The 17,512-nt window shown below is 40.7% G+C and overlaps 1 protein-coding gene across 1 annotated transcript in view; it reads left to right on the top strand.

Moving 5' to 3' along the window:
* Nucleotides 1-17,512, top strand: part of THSD7A (thrombospondin type 1 domain containing 7A) — a 323,596-nt gene that overhangs the window by 194,991 nt on the left and 111,093 nt on the right. Inside the window, exons 6-7 of the mRNA XM_074195394.1 lie at nt 2,527-2,682; nt 4,026-4,238. Coding sequence (XP_074051495.1) covers nt 2,527-2,682; nt 4,026-4,238 — 369 coding nt within the window. The remainder of the gene's footprint in view (nt 1-2,526; nt 2,683-4,025; nt 4,239-17,512) is intronic.

Genomic DNA, 17,512 nt, shown 5'->3' with positions numbered 1-17,512 from the left:
TTCCATACTTGTAGACATTACTAGAATGAAATCTGTGTGAACAAAAAAATAAAATAAAATCCCATAATGATAATCAAACAACTCTAATAACAAGCACTCACATCCTCTAATTCCATTTCAGAAAACCTTTTTGAGGTATATGCAGTGTTGCATTCTCTACCCTAATAGAGCATACTATCGTCATCAATGGGAATGCATGGTTTTGAATTATGGTGATTTCCAATCACCTTCCTCTCAGAGAATGCCTTCAACCTTCTGTAGAAATAAGATACTCAGCCAAGACTCTGATGTAGTCTCTCCTCATCTCTCTCCTGCACTATTATAATGAATGTCATCCTTAGTCATACATATACACACATACACACACACACACACACCATTGTAAATATATGTGTGTATATAATGTGTATTTTATATTAAAGACATCGGTATATACATATAGACATGTCATATTTATACCAGATGCACCTGTATGTATAGGAAATTGATCATTTCTGTACATATATGAGATAGGTTTTATATTACTCATTTGTACAAAAGTATTTGCATATTCTCTTCTTTACATTTCTTTGCGGACAGGGACTATCTTTCCCTTTTCATCAGTACTTAATTCAAAGCAGTTAGGTGATGCAGTGGATAGAGCACTGGCCTTCAAGTCAGGAGGACAGGAGTTTGAATGTGACCTCAGACATGATAGTTACTAACTGTGTGACCTTGGGCAAGTCATTTAACCCTGATTATCTTCCATCTGGGCCATTTCCAGTCATCCTGATTCATATCTGGCCACTAGGTCCAGATGGCACCAGAGGAGAGAAGTTGGTGACCCAACCTCACTCACATGCTTGTCATGACATCTCCCTATGTTGTGGTCTTCTTCAAAATGAAGGACAAAACATTATTAATATATGGTCAGTGATTAATATATTCTGATTACCACTACTGATTCCAGTTTTTTTCCATCTTCTCTTGACATTTTCTATCATTTTCCTGACACATCACCATACTTTCTTGTTGGGTGTTTCCAACCATGGAATTCCATCTCTAACCTCAGGCTCTTGCCCTACAATGTGGGCTGAATTGGAGGTCATGCCTTGGAATACTGAGCACCATGTTTCCCCAGAAGTAACCAGAATGAAAGTTGTGACTCTATGGGGTTTACTGTCAGCTGAGTACCCCCCACCAGTTGCACTCCTTCTCCTTCTCAACCTTTTAGAATTCCTCACTTTCATTGAAGCTTCACTCCAATGCCATGGGCTATTGGAAAGCTTTCCTTATCAAAGGAACTAACATTTATAAAATATTTTGTAAACTTTCATTTCCTGCTTAATTGCTGAATAGTATTTTATTGTTATCATACCTTCCTATGTTAGCACTATCTTCTTCCTCAAATTATTTTATATTTACTTACTCACCCTCGGTATAACATAATCCCCCCCCCCCCCGGAAGGCATGAACTATTATGTTTTTATCTTCATCATCTAATGCCAAATAGAGTTGTTTAACAATTACTTCTTGAATTCCATGGCATCAATGATAATGTACATTCAAGCCAAGGATGGATGTTTTAACACTCATAGATTTAGGCAGAGTCATACCCCTCACACCTGTAGAGACACACAAATATACAGGCACATATATACTACCTGCTTCCCACCTACAGAACCAGCAAGATGGAAGGCTGCTCTGGCATTCCTTGGGATGGGAGGGCCATTGTCCATCCAAGGACCCTTTTCCTTTCCTGGGAGGCATTTCATCTTCTTCATCTCCTTATAGCATCCTTCCTGAGCATAAATCATGGCCTCCTGATAGGGACTGCCAGGAAATCTTGTCCAATGGTTGTGTGGTTTGGTAGAAAAAGAAGAAAGGAAACACCAAGTGTAAATCAGTCAAGGAAGCTATGGGCAATGAAGCATTCACCCATCTCTGTTGTTTCCTTCTTGCCAGTGACATCAGGTCAATTTATGTATGCTTCAACTTTAACAAAGTTCTTGTGGTCACAGAAATAGAGTTTGGTGTCCTCTGAGAAGTAAAGGTTTCAGTTAGAAACCATCTAAGTATTGCCAGTGGCATTTCCCTGGAGTGATATATCTCCTAGAATTGAACATAATTTTCCTAGTCTGACCAATGAGTCTATGACCTTCTTAGCCCTAGGAGTTATGCCTCTCAGAATGCCACCCGATATTGCCATGGCATATTAGTGACTCACATTGAGTTTGCAGTTCATTAAAAGAATTTCATTTTAGACCAATTGTTCTCTAACCATGTCTCTCCAATCTTGATTTTTGAACCTACATGTAAGACTTGCCATTTCCATTATTAAATTGCTCTGATTAAATTTGGTACAATTCCCAAACCTGTCAAGATCTTTTGAGGATCTGCCATTGTGATCTGTGAAATGAAGACTTTCATGATACTGATTTAAACAAGGTCCTCCACCTTTCATGTTGGAAATATTAGTATGGAATAATACTGAGACGCAAGGACCTTTTCTGGAGAATTTCATTTTGTTTATCATTTTCCCTCCAGCTTCCAAGCCAGTCAACTGGAAACTCTGCACAGGGACTGTCCCAAACACTACTCAACTGTGCCAGGTTCCCTGTCCAGTAGAGTGTACAGTGTCAGCATGGTCGGCCTGGGGACCTTGTACCTTTGAAAACTGCAATGATCAGCAAGGCAAGAAAGGTATGGAAGTGGGTACTGGGCCTTCCTCAAGCCTCCTACAGTAGGATGTGCTTATTTAACATTTAGGTTTCTTGTCCACTGTTCTTAGCACAGCATGGGCACCATGGTAAATGATTGTTTAATTGAATTTATTGAACATTTGGACCCATGAGTTAAGAAGAAACCATCACAAATGGAGAAGGCTCATGATATAAGGTGGCCTTTCACTGAACTCCAAGGGATGCCAATGATGTCTCCTAAGATGTTTCCCTACCACCCATCCATTTCAGCACCCTGATAACTAAGATACCTTTCTTTCATGTTGGCACCTCCAGAATGGGACACAGATCCTTGCACAAAAGAGCTACTGAATTAATATCTTTAGTATTTAATTAAAGATAAAAGTTTGGACACGTGCTGATGAATCGCCTCCTCATATCATAGAGGGAACTGGAGAGTCATCAGATCAGAATGTTTCTTCCTTTATGTGGGAAGATGTCTCAGTAGAAATGACAGGAATATATGAATCCCTGAGTACTACTAAAGGAGTTGAAGTCCTTGAAAAATGTTAAGTGAATGAGAATTCACCTGGAATTCAGTTACCCACCAACCTCTCCTTTTTAAGGCATAACTGAAAAAATGCCCCTCCCCAGAAGTTTCTGAGCAATTAAAAAAGTTATCATAGTTTATCCAGAGGACAGTATTGATCCTACTTTTGTTTTTCACATATTCAAGCAAAAGTTGGACAGTCACCTGTCTGCAGTATAGTCTAGTGAGAATTCCTTCCTTGTATGGTTTGGACCAGATGGTCAGTGATGTCCCTTCCAGCTCTAAACTTCTATGAATTTGATGACCAGTTCCTGAGCCTACAGAAAACTCAAAGTAATTTAATTTAACTTAATATAAAATAGGAGGAAAGAAAAAGGGTGATGTCATCAGGCATAGTGAGAACTGACACTCAGCAAAGGGTGAGATGGACAGCATATTAAGGGTATTCAAGAGAAGAAAAAAGTTCCATAGTTCTGGGCTCCCAGGGATAAAGCGAACAATCCTACACAATCCTAATAGCATCATTATATTGTACACAATGGTATGATTGGCATGAAGCACTAAAAGATGACAGAGGACTGTTTACTGTCTTCTGAGTCAAGGGGCCATGTTACAGTTTAGAAAGATTTCCTCTCAAATAGTCAAAATCTAAAATAGATTTGATATGTAAAGTTGGAAAAGCCTGTAATAATGCTGTTACCACCTCACTTTCTCCTCCAGCCCTCTCACTCCTCAGCTATCTTTGCATCCTGGAACTGTCCATGGCACTTGAACATCCACTGACAAAATCTTTTTTTTTTCCCCAAATACTTCAGGCTTTAAACTGAGGAAGCGGAGGATTACTAATGAGCCTACTGGAGGATCTGCAGGGACTAGTAACTGTCCTCACTTGCTGGAAGCCATCCCCTGTGAAGAGCCTTCCTGCTATGACTGGAAGGCAGTGAAGCTTGGGAACTGTGAGCCAGACAATGGAAAGCAGTGTGGTCCTGGGACACAAGTGCAGGAAGTGGTCTGCATCAACAGTGATGGTAAGACCAAGACATATCATTAGAATCACCACCATTGGGCATAGTGTGTAGGATTCAGTGAGAAACCTTCAGTTTTCAGAGAGAGAAATATCGTTGTCAGGGCTGAATTGTCATTTCAAGAGGATCATTTCATTTGAAATACTGCTGAGTGAAATGACAAACTTTATGCAGTGACAAAGAACAAAAGTATCGAGAATTTATACTCAAGAAATCACTAAATATGGGAGGTGGTCACTGGGGCTAGGATAGTGACAATGCAGGAAAATCGATTAGGATGGAGTAAAATGTGCTTATTTTGATCTGCTTCATATTTACAAAAGCATATAATACCAGGAGCTCCCTGTGAAGGAACTCTTTTCATCAGTGCAGGAATTTTAAGTGCCTTCTTCAGAATCACATAGCCAGTCTATATCAGCCAGAATTTGAACCCAGGTCTTCTTGATTCTTTACTTCCAACACCGTGTGATCTCTCTAACTGCCTTATCTATATCATTTGATCTTCCCTCTTCTGATACAGTAAAGTAACATTTCCAGACTCTATGCTAGTTCCCCAATAATGATTTGGATCAGGGCCCTGATGAAGCACCCAGCATCTAAAAGTAGTCTTGGGGGCAGCTAGGTAGCACAGTGGATAAGGCACTGACCCTGGAGTCAGGAGCACCTGAGTTCAAATATGGCCTCAGACATTTAATAATGACCTAGCTGTGTAACCCCACTGCCTTGCCAAAAAAAAAAAAAACCCCAAAGATGAATAAAAGTGGTCTTGACCCAAACCTTGGTCAAAATAGGGGCTGGTGGGATCTTTCTTGGTTGACCTCTGAAAACTGCTAATTGGTTCTGGGTACAATTTACATGGCAGGATCCCTGTAAGAAGAAGATGAATGAACCTCTTTTCTTCATTCTGGATATGTTTTGGTAGTGTTACATTTGGCACAATGGTTGACTCATAGTAGGCAATAAATAGTTAATTAACCAATTCAGGCTCCTCCCCTTGGGATCCAGCTCTTTGATTCCTTCTCACAGATCCCAACTGAACCCATGAGCACTCCAGAGCTTCTGGAGTTTACTTCCTCTACTCCAGAAATCTAAACTCAACTTTAGAAGATGATTCTGGGCTTTTAATCACAAAATAAGGCCCTGGATGTGGCCTGGGTCCCAGCACTATGTCCTCTGTATCTCCAAGAAGACCATAGGAGGGGTGATATATAACAACAAACGAAACCTTTATAATTTGCAAAGCACTTTAAATATGTTGACTCATTTGATCCTTGCAATCTGTGATATAGGTGCTGTTAATTATAACTTTTTATAAAAGAGGAAATTGAAGGCCCTGGAGAGCAAGTGACTTGTCCAGAGTCACACAGCTAGATAATCTCTTAATTCAAACTCAGGTCTTCCTAACTCCAGGTCCAGTACTTTCTCCACTGCAAGATTACTGGACCAGGGGGTTGGTACTAATTTTAGCTCTGAGTTCCATTGACTCCATTATTACCCCTCTCCTCTCTGGGACTCAGTTTCTCCATCTTTCAAATAAGAATAGTTGGACTCAGCTGCCACTGTAGTTCTTTCTGGCTCTCATATGTTTGGATTCCATGGATATTGAAGCAGCAGGCTCAGAAAACTGGGCCCTGGGGCCTGGGACTGGGATGATGAGGTCTGTTTGGAGGCAAGGCAGAAACATTCAGGGCTCCCACAGGAATGCTGGAACATCTGGTCACTGTCATCCTGCTCCCTTCTGATTTGCTTTCCGTGAACACAATGGTTTCCTTCTGTGGCTCACAGTAAGTGTTCCGAGCAGAAAATTGTCCTCTGGGGTAGGAAGCTCAGTGTTGTTATGGAGAAATTTTTACCTTTCCATCTCACAATTTTTCTATCTCTTGCCCTGGGTCCAAACCACAGGAAATAAACCTTAAACAAAACTTAGTCTGGCCCAATGAGTAGGAAGGGAAAAAGATGGCTCCTGTGATTTTGTACTGGAGAGCCTAAGGCCAATGCCTGGGTTCCAGGGTCAGGGTTGGGTATGGAAAGCCATCAAGCTCAGGACCCAAAGAAGGGACTGCCTCTTACCCATTCAAGCCCAGGGTGTTCATGAGCTACCTGATGCTGAATCCTTCATAGTCCACCTGTTTCTGTTTTAGGTTCATGTGCAGGAAACAACCTCCCTACAGTGAGAGAAAGACAACTTCTTTTGTTTAGAAAATTATTTAGGATAATGAAGAGACCAGTGGATTGGTAGTTAGAGCCCTTTGGTTCAAATCTCAGCTCTGGTCATTCCTGTCTGCAAGCATCCTGGGCAAGTCCCTTCCCTTCTCTGGCATTCAGTTTTCTACACCACAAAAATGAGTGGACTGGACAAGATGACCTTTGCAGTCTTTTCCAGCTCTATAGCTATTCACTAAATTCTGAACAACTCCATTTAGTTTCCATTTAATTTTTCTTCCTCAAAAATGGGTGTTTGGGTATATGTGTACAGATTTCTGGGAGAAGGCTTCTGGGATGGAAGTCAATCAAGGTCCTACTCCCCAACTCTCCCTGAGGTGCCCCATTGTGGGAGGAAGATGAAATCTGGAGTTGGGAAACCTGTTATGTCTGTGACCTAAAGCAAAGTCCTGATCTCTTCAGGCCTCAGTTTCTACAATTGCAAAATGAGAAGGTGAATGACTTTAAATGTCTCTTAGAATTCAAAAACCCATGATCTAATGGCCCAGACAACTGAAGGCCAGACCTTAGATGGCAGTTGTACAACAATAGAGAGTGGTGCCAATCTTGTTGAAAAAAAAAAAGGAAACTTAGGGAGACCGACCAATGGAATTCGCCAGAATTCCACTTCTTGCCTCAGTTATGAGGCACAATATATCAGACTGTTTCACTATCCCATGCAGGGGACCGGGAAATTGTCTCTGTGGCCTTCTCCCCCTCTCTGCATCTCTTTCTCTCTCTCTGCATCTCCCCCTTCCCCTCCTTCCCTCACCTCTCCATCTCTACCTCTCTATCTCTCCACCTCTCCATCTCTCCATCTCTCCCTGCCCCTCGCCCCTCTCTGCCCCTCTCTGCCCCTCTCTCCTCCTCCCTCTCCTCCCTCCTCCTCCCTCTCCTCTCTCCTCCTCCCTCCTCCTCCCTCCCTCCTCCTCCCTCCCTCCTCTCTCTTCCTCCCTCCCCTCTCCTTCCCTCCCCCCTTCCTCTCCTCCCTCTCTCCCCCATTCTCTCTCTGTCTCTCTCCCCCTCATTCTCTCTCTCCCTCCCTTTTCCTCCCTTTCCCTCTCCCCCCATCTCCCTCCTCTCCCTCCTCTCCCTCTCTCTCACTTCAATACATGGATCAATTCATGGATGATTCATTGTAAGGGAAGGAAAATATTTGTGATGTAAGGGAAATCTGGAGATCTTCTCAGGGTGGACCAGAGTAAATGGGCAGCGAGTTCAGGGGCCAAGTAGAAGAACATAAATAACCTTCATCCTCCAGGCTGAGCCAGGGGGAGTAGGGAAGGGGTCACCTAATAAGAGATTAGCAGCTGCACCAAATGTTGTTCTGTAATTAAATCCGGCAGAGGGAATTGGAGTTGATTACTTCTGCAGACTCTTCTTAATACATATGCTCGAACTGGGCTATAGATTTTGTTTTGTAATTGAGTTGAGACTCAACTGTGAAACTAAGGAATTAGGACATCTGTCTGATTTGGGTTTATGGAGTAAATAAGATGAGAAGCCACTCACTTCCATCAAATCCAAGCATCTTTCAAATCTGGGTGATAATTAATCCAATTAAACTCAGGAAACATTCTAATTAAATGCCTTTGTTTCATTTTCCTGCCATGATTGTCCAGAATTTTAGTACTAATACTTTCAGAGACTATTATGAGACCATGAAGGGAAGATTTACTCAGGCCTATAGAAGACAAGAGGCTAGCCCCAAATCACCCAGCTTATTTGGCAACTTGGACTTTTCTCACTTTTTCCATCCTCACATGAGAGTCAGGCAGTGCAAGAATAATGCCTTATTGCTTATGGCATTTCTATCCTGTGACTCCTGAAGGGACCATTTCTTTAGCTTCCCTAGCAGAAGGGGGAAATTTTCTAGAATCCCAAGATGAAAATAGAGACTAAAAATCACACAACTCCCTCAAATAATTGAAAAGTCTTAGCTGTTTGTAGAAGAATCAGCTTATGCTCAAAATTCATCTCCAGGACAAAGTATCCTTGACCTTCCAGGACTGCAAAGTCAAGATGCTAAGGTTGGACCATTCCTTATCAAGTCAAAGAGATGCCCAACTATTTACTCAGCCCTGGATGCCTCTAGGTCCCTTATAGGATGAAAATCCTCTAGAAAACCAAGGTTCCTGACTCTTCAGAGGCATCTGGGTCCAGTTGTCAGATAATCAGGATGACTGTAGAAAGCACTGAATGGGAGGCAAACAGGGTTAACTAACCTGCCCAAGGTCACATACTAGTGTATGAGACCTGATTTGAATTCAGTACCTCCTGGTTTCAGGGCTAGTTCTCTATGCACTGTACCATCTAACTTCCCTTAAGAGGAAGGGAGAGAAGGAGAGGAAGGATGGATGCCTGTGCTTAAAAGAGGCAGATCCTGTGCAGCCACTGAATATGTTGTTGTCCCAAATTAGTTGGGGGCAAATGGAGATATGCAGGCCAATCATCGGTAATATGGAAGCTATCAAAAGTTCTCCAAACCTACTGATTAGTCTAGAAGAGAGAAACAAAGAATTTAAGGACAGGAAATAAATTTCTTTTCATATCAACAATCAAAGACCATTTTACTTTTGCCTTTGTCTCCCTCCCTAGCATCTCTGATGATGCCTGGTCCATCGAAGTCATTTAGGTGTTGACTTTACACTAGTCACAATCATTTTCCCTCAGGCAGCTTGGTGAAGCAGTAACTAGTCATAGAGTAAGAAAGAATTGACTTCAAATCTCACCTCAGACATTTGTTAGCTGTATGATCCTGACAAAGTCTCCATGTGGCTAAGTTGGACAGATGTGGGCCAATCAATAGCAGAGTTATATGGCTTCAGAAGCAGTAGAATGGGCAGCCTCAAAGATGCATTGAGGAATGTATCAGGTCATAGGAAGCATGACTTTTCTAGAGCATGGTTCCCAAGGGTCATGAGACCAAAAGGTCTTGTCTACCCTAGATAATTACATTTCAAACACAGTTAATGACACAAAAGGAAATTTTCTGTGGATTTATAGGCCACATTATGGAGAAAATAGTCTACTTACAGCCTTTCTCTTTGTGCTTAAAACATCAACATTTCCCATGTAGTGGCAGGTTAATCTTTATTCTGAAGTTTTTTCCACTTCTACCATACTCAGACCCAGCACCAAGCAGACTAGGTTTGGCCCAGCCTGAATCAGGACTAGGTTGAGATGTCTTGTGAATGGAAAATGAGAATCCAGTGTACCTTCCTGTCTCCTTCCAGGGTATTCCCTTCCTCACTGAACTGGAGATGACCATTATGTCCAATGCTATCTGCCAGCAGTTAGCCCTTGGCATAGAATGAGGTGAATTAAGGATCACCCTTTGCAATGACAATCACTTGGCTATTGAATCTCTATGGGGTGATCTTCCCCCATCTTCTAGGATGCTGGGGCAGTTGTTTCCAGAGGTGCAATGGGGAGGTGTAGGACCTGAGCATATCATCCCCCCTCCCCAAATTCCTCTAACACTTGCTACTTTGACAAAATCAGTACTTACTGTGGACTAGAATGTTAGGTTTGCAAAAGTTGTTGAGGTCTTAGGATCATCTGCTATTCTTGAGATTTGTCCATTTCCAAGTCTTTTGGTGGCAATCTTCACTTCAGGGAAGCCTGAGAATCTCAACACCCTCCTCCCACCAGTGGAAAAGCAATGACTCAATTACCACACAGCTGAAAGAAAACCACCACCTGGGGTCCATTGACATCAACATTGATAAAGGGAATAGCCTTAAATTTGATTGGGTTTCTGTGAAGGATAATTAGGGAAAGGCTTTGCTTAGAACTCAGACCAGTTGCTCAGAATATCCAAACAAGAGCAGAATAGGACTGCTGACATTGTGGAATATATGGCAGAAGTGGAAACAACTTCAGAACAAAGATTAACCTGCTATTACATGGGAAATGTTGATGCTTTAAGCACAGAGAGAAAGGCTGTAACTAGATTGTTTTCTCCATAATGTGGCCTATAAATCAACAGAGAATTTCCTTTTCCTGTAAGTTGGTGTGTCGTTAAATGTGTTTGAAATGTAATTATCTAGGGTATTCTATTTAACTCGAAGGTTTCTCATTTTACCATCAGGCTCAAGTGCCAGATTTGAGTGAAGACTTCATATAATTAGATTGCAAATTTTTATTCAATCTGTGGTAAAGACAGAAGTCATTAGAGCTCCCAGTCCATGAAAAGAGAATCACTTTCCCCATCACAGGGAATGAGAGAACTCTTTCCCAAGTAGTTTACGAGAATCTCCATTTTTATTTAGATTGAAGATATGTGGCATAACATTTTGGTATATTTACAATCTAAAAACTGTTGTCATCCTTCATGATTGAAGAGGGCCAAAATGCCACCAGTAGGTTAGGATCAAGGAACAGTGTGTCCAACTATGACCGATCAGACAAATACAAGCTTGGATGATTCTACCACAGGGCAGATACAGATAATCCCCTAACACTGAGTGGAAACAACTCTAAATTTGTGTTTCTCCTACAAACCTCCTACAAAGCTCACAGAGCACTGTAGACATGGACAGTTGATTCATTTTCTCACAAAAGTTAAAACTGTTTTGCATGTCAGTAAAATCATTTCACAGTCCATCAAAAATGTCCTCTCTGTCTTGTCATAGTGCCTTAAGTGGTTAGTTTCCTTTTTTTGTCATCTTCACCAATTTCCTGGGTAAGAGGTGATACTTCAGAGTCATTTTAATTCATATTTTTCTTTTATTAGTGATTTGGAGTGTTTTTTCCTCTGATCATTAAGAGATTGCAATTTAAAAAATGATTCAATTTTTCTGAATTTTACTTAATCAAGTTCAGGAGTTGGCAACCTTCAATCCAACTGAAAGTAAAATCCAGTTATGAGATAAGTTTTTATATTTTTGTGTAAAATTTTATTGTATTAAAAATAGTTTTGATTGTGAGGCATCTACAAATAGATGATTGGCACGATGTGGCTCTGAGGCAGTAGTTTGCCACCCTTGAACTTTTCTCTTCTCTCTTTTGCTTTTCTATTTTAATCAATATAGACTCATTCAGATGATTGCAGCTTTGTAACATAGGCTAGAGTTCTGTGGTACTACTCCCTCTATTCATACTCCCCCCACCCCCACCCCCACTTATTTCCCCTGAGAATCTGGGCCTTGTATTCTGCCAAATGAATTTTTTTTTGTTATTTGGCCTTTTCTCTAAAAAGAATGCTCATGGCAGTTTGATTGGGGTAGCCCTCAGTTTCTTTTCAAAGAAATAACCAAAAATAAATAGAAATCCAGTTAGAGCCAGAAATTGTATTTGAATTGAAAGCCCTGGCTTCAAATCCAGGTCGGGGTGATTTATATCTGAATAGTAGATAAAAATCCAAGACCCATAGTACTCACTCTGGACTCAAGTAGACTATTAGAGCTGGCCACATCTCTTCCAAAAGAAGCAGACTTGCAGCCTTCTCTGAAAGAAGGCAGCTGCACATCTGGATTTTGACCCATACTGATCCACATGGCTTTTCCAAGTAGCTTCCTTAGTTCCATTTCCTTCCCTTTGGGTGCTCCCTATACCAACCATTTGTATGTTTTGCCTAATTTTTCCTTTGCTACGAGGAAGGGTTGGAGGCTGTGAGCGGGGCTGGAGGCTATTCAGAAAGGACTGTAATATCAAAGCAAAAATATCAATACATTTCCTTTAAAATGATACCTCATAGCTGTCTTGGTGGGCCAATTACAGCCACAAGGTGAATTGTGCTGGTTTTACTTAAAGCTGAATGTATAGCTTTGACCCTGGAAGATGTTTGCAGAAGCCTTACAAAATACCCCAGCCTCCTCTTTACTCACCAGAGGTCCTGGTAAAGACTGAGGAGGACCAAAAAGCTTGGATTAATCGCCCACTAAGTACAAATATTCTCTCATTCGATATTTATCATGAAATTTAGAATAATTTAGTTCAAATCTGGGAAAAATAAAAGAAATGAGCTCTTCCACAATACATCCAACACCCCTCCCCAGTCTACTGTACCCCCCCATACACACACTCACTCCTTTTTTTAAACCAGGAACAACAAGTTTCTGAGGAGGGAGTGTGTGAAGGGGGTTTGATTTGCTTGCCATCCAGCTCTAGTCCTCATCCTAGCCAACAAGGGAGAGCAGCAGGTGTGTTAAGCATGTTTACAGATGAAGGAAGGAGCCCTCTACCCACAGTGATCTCAGGCGTCCCTTGTTTGGTCATCAAGTCCTGCTCAAAGGCAATTCATAGAAATGAAGCAGAGGTGGCCAGCTAAGAGATGATAGGAAGAAAGGGAGCATTCAAGGCAAGGAAGATAACAGGACAAAGGTCAGAAAGATGAGGTGCTGTGTGCAAGCCACAGTGAGGCTAGTATTGCTGTGTTATATGGAGTGTAAAGGAAATAGTGTAAGGAAACAGGAGAAGTGGGAAGGGGCCCAGGCTGGGAAGCGATTCAACAGTTACATGAAGGATTTTATATTTGATTCTTAAAAGAATAAAGTCACTGGAGTGTGTTGATTGGAAGTGGGGGAGGGGGATGATGTGGTCAGATCTTGAAAGAGGATGAACTAGAAGCAAGAGCCTCGTGTCACCCCCAGTGGTTACACCCTAGTTCAGGGGGAGGAGATGAGGCCCTACACCAGGTTGGGGTATTGTGTCAGAGAAAAGAAGGGAGCAGTCTTAAGAAATATTGTAAAGGTAGAAATGACCATATTTGACAACAGTCAATTGATCACCTTCCTAAAAGAGGAGACTCCACCAACTGCATATGGGCACACAAAAGGGACAATTTCCAGAGCTGGCTCTCCCTTGTTCCATTGGCTCCCTGGAGCAAAGCCCCTGCCCATTTATTCAAGTCTCCTCAGTGGACAGATAAAGAAATTAAGACCCAGATAGGTTAAGTGACTTTCCTAGATCACACAGCTCCATGGCTCATTATTCAGTTATTCAGCTAATCTAGGCTCTTTCCCCAAGACTGCTGAGGTCTAGGCCAGATCTAATTTGAAAGGTCATTTCTAGCTAAATATAATAGAAATGAATAGTATTTCTTGGAAAGGTGAATCTTTAGGGGGATGGACAGGACCTGAAGTCCTGGGAAGTAAACCTTAGATAAATCATCCCATGCTGGACTGACTTGATTGCTTCTCTGATCCCTCCATCTCATCCTAAATCTCTTTTTAGTTCCATTTTCTGAATAAAAATGGACCTAAAGGTCACATTTTGCTCCATAAACCAAGAGCCAGACAATGAACCTCCAAGGCATCCCTCTATCCTCTGGCTTGTTTTTCCTTGAACCTGTGGGACTTGGGTTGCTTTTCCTGAATACACAGAGCAGCACCTGCTTGGACAAGAAGCAAGATAAGCACCAAAGCTGATACTCCCAGCAGAAAACACTGGAAATAGTACTGTCTTGGCACTTGGGAGGCTGAATTCCCATATCCTCCTCTGCCACTTACTAGTTATGTGACCTTGAAGGGAAAAACCTTACCCTCTCTGGGTCTTGGTTCCTTCATCTGTAAGATGAAGAACTAGGCCAGATGACCTCTGGGGTCCTTGTTCAGCTTGGAAACTAAACTTCTATTATTGGAAAATTCACTCATGAACTCCCTGCTTCTAAGACCTTCTGATGAGTTGGGATCAGGCTCTGAGGGAGCTTCATCCATCCCAATTTATCAGCCACATCGATTTTCTTATTGTGCACAACATCGAGCCCTCGATTTATTTATGAAAAATGTTCTCACTCCAAAAATACAAATCTCTTGATCCCAATTTGTCAGCCCCACTTACTCTCTTACTTTGTGTCGTTGCATTTAACAACCACAAGCTATAGAAATGGTGAAATGAGCTCATCTCTATTCTGCCCCGTCAGGCTTGAGTAGCATCAATGCAGAGCTCCATTGTGGCCGGGCTGTGAAATTTGACAGGTTCTGAGGTGCACATTGACATAGTTCATTTGTCCAAGAGCTTGTGCTTATCATGGTGCGGACCAGTGATAAATTGCCTCAATAAATATTATTAAGCCATGAAATGGTGAGAATAATGAGCTAGAGATCCTCCAGACAGCCCCATTGGTTGCTTTTCTGCCCATCTCTGACACAGTCTTTGGTGATGGTGTTTTCATCACCTTAATTGTATCCTCTCCGTAAACAGCCCCCTCATTGCAGGCAGTGTGCTTTACTCTACGTCTATAGGATATAAAATCCCCCCCCAAATTATGAGAAATACCCCTATTTTTCTGCATGGGTATAGATACAGCAGCAAATGAAGAATCATTAACTAAGGGGCTTTTGAACTCTGTAGGGCTATATGAATGAACAACAAGGATGATCCCAGGAAAGATCAAAGACATATCAGCACTTCATTGAGCTTCATTGTGCTCTCTTTAGCAGTCCTGAATACTCAGAGAAAGATATTTTCCAGATTCTTAGGAATGCTCAATATTTTGTATGTTTTCCTAGCAGATGTCAGAATAAATGCTTTACTGAAATTGAAAGCTTTAGTTAGTGGTCTAGCATCATGGGGAGTTGATACACATACCTCTCATAAGTGATAACTGTTCCCCATCCCAGGCTGCCATTAGGGTCAGGTCTACTAGAATTGTTTTAAATAGAATTTTATTTTTTTCCAATTACATGTAAAGCTAATTTTCAACATTCATTTTTATATATAAGATTTTGAATTTCAAATTTTTTCTCCCCTTCCCTTTCATCCTCCTCCCCAAGATAGCAAGTAATCTGATATAGGTTATACCCATACACTGATGTTAACATATTTCCAAAGTTCTCATGTTGTAAAAGAAGAAACAGAACAAAGGGGAAAGCCACTTAAAAAATTGAAAATAGAATCCTTCAATCTGCAATCAGACTCCATAGTTCTTTTTCTGAATGTGGATAACATTTTCCATAACGAATCTTTTGCAATTGTGTTGGATCCTTATATTGCTGAGAAGAGGTAAATCAATCCTAATTGATCATCACACAATTTTGCTGATACTATGTACAATGTTCTCCTGGTTCTGATTATTTCACTCAGTATCAGTTCATGTAATTCCAGGTTTTTTCTGAAATCCTCCTGCTCATCATAGCACAATTAGTATTCCATTATATTCATACACAACTTATTCAACCATTCCCCAATTGATGGACATCCCCTCAATTTCCAATTCTTTGCCATCAAAAAAAAAACTTTGTTCTGAATGACCTACTCAATCTTAAATTCATGGGAGAAAGGAATGACTATTCTATTGATCTTCCTCTCTCTCCATGTCTAGTCAGGAACACATTTCCTTTTTTCATTCATTTATTTTTTTTATTTTTTGATATTTTCTATTTATTACATTAATATAGTTATCCCAAGTACCCCTTCCTCTCCAGAAGGCAATCCCATATGTTAAATAGTATTTTTGAGAGGGGGAAATAATGGTCAGTGTATTGAAAAAGTCCAACAACATGTGTGGATCTGTGGATCTCCCATCTCCTCGAAGGGGTGGGTCAAGGGTATCTTCTCTCTTCAAGCCTGATTTAATTTTTATGATTTTGACAAATTTACTTTTAATATATTGGTAAGTCATTGTTCTTTCCATTTACATTGTTTTATATATATATATATATATATATATATATATATATATATATATATATATATATATATATATAATTTTCTTGGCTCTGGTTCCTTCCCTCTGCATTGGTTCATCCATGCATCTTAGATCATTTCTTATACACAATAATATTTGATCACCTTCATGTATCGCAATTTGTTTAGACATTTTCTAGTTGGTGGGCATATATTCTGCTTCCCACTATCACAAAAAAAGTGCCACTATAAATAGTTTGGAGTATGTAGGCACTCTTTTTCTTATTTATAGCTTTCTTGAGGTATAAGCCCAGTAATGGAGTCCCTAGCTCAGAGTGGATAAACATGATAGTCAGTTTATTTACATAATTCAAAATTGCTTTCCAAAATGGTTGCACCATTTCACAATGCCATCAACAACATAAAAGTCTGCCTATCATTCCACAACCCCTCTAACACTGACTGTTACCATGCTACTATTTTTTTTTGTTATTTTTGCCAATTTTCAGGGTTGTTTTGATTTTCATTTCTCTTATTACTGGATATTTGGGGTGTTTTTCATGTGATTGTGAATACTTTGCAATTCATTGGGAAACCATATTCTTTGAACATTTTTCTTTTAAGGACTGGCTCTTAGTTTCATGGGTATAGCTATAGATATAGTTTATATATCTTGGATAACAAAACCTTATCAAGAATTTGCTACAAGATACTCAACCACTTTCCTTATTCTGGGCTCATTCCTATTGTCTGTGCAAAAGCTTTTCAGTTTCAAGTAATCAAGGTTAACTATTCTCTTTTACCATAGATTCTGCCTCTTGTTTGGTATCTGTCTCCACCCATAACTGAAAGCATTCTCTGAGTCATCCTCCCCCCAAATCATTTTTAAGTAGCTACTATGCTGAAAAGTGAAGAAATAAAGGTTAAATAAGATAGCCCTTGCCCTCAAAGAGCTCCCAGTCTAATTGGGTGATGGTGACCTCCCATTGGAGGGACAATATTGTATTAGATAAAAATAGGATGAAGAGCTATATCAGCCCTGCCATGGAAAGGGCTGTTGTGAAGTTTGAGGGAATCTCCCATGTAGGAGGGGCACTGAAGTTTGGGTTGAATATTTGAAAATATCTCTGGTTTCACTAGGGGAAGACATAAGCATTTACAATTCTTTGCCAGACCCTGTGGTAATTTCTTTTACAAACATTAATCTCATTTGAGATCTTTAACAGTCCTGCTGTTGTTCCTATTAGAAACTTGGGGAAACTAGGGCAAGTAGAAGTTAAATGACTTTTCCAGGAATGCACAGCTAGTAAGTGTTTGGGACCAGATTTGAAGTCAAATTTGAAGTCAAATCTTCTTGCCTACAGCACCCAAGTGCTATGTCCACTGGACCACTGGTTGCCTAGGATACTGATTTCTCAGCATTGTGTACAGGTAGCAACACCAGGATTGGAACCAGTAGAATTCAGTTTTTGGTTCAGCCACTTAGTAGGTTTGTGACCTCA

The sequence above is a fragment of the Macrotis lagotis genome, chromosome 7 (genome assembly GCF_037893015.1).
Source record: "Macrotis lagotis isolate mMagLag1 chromosome 7, bilby.v1.9.chrom.fasta, whole genome shotgun sequence".
NCBI lineage: Eukaryota > Metazoa > Chordata > Mammalia > Peramelemorphia > Peramelidae > Macrotis > Macrotis lagotis.
This window is presented reverse-complemented; position numbering and strand designations above follow the sequence as displayed.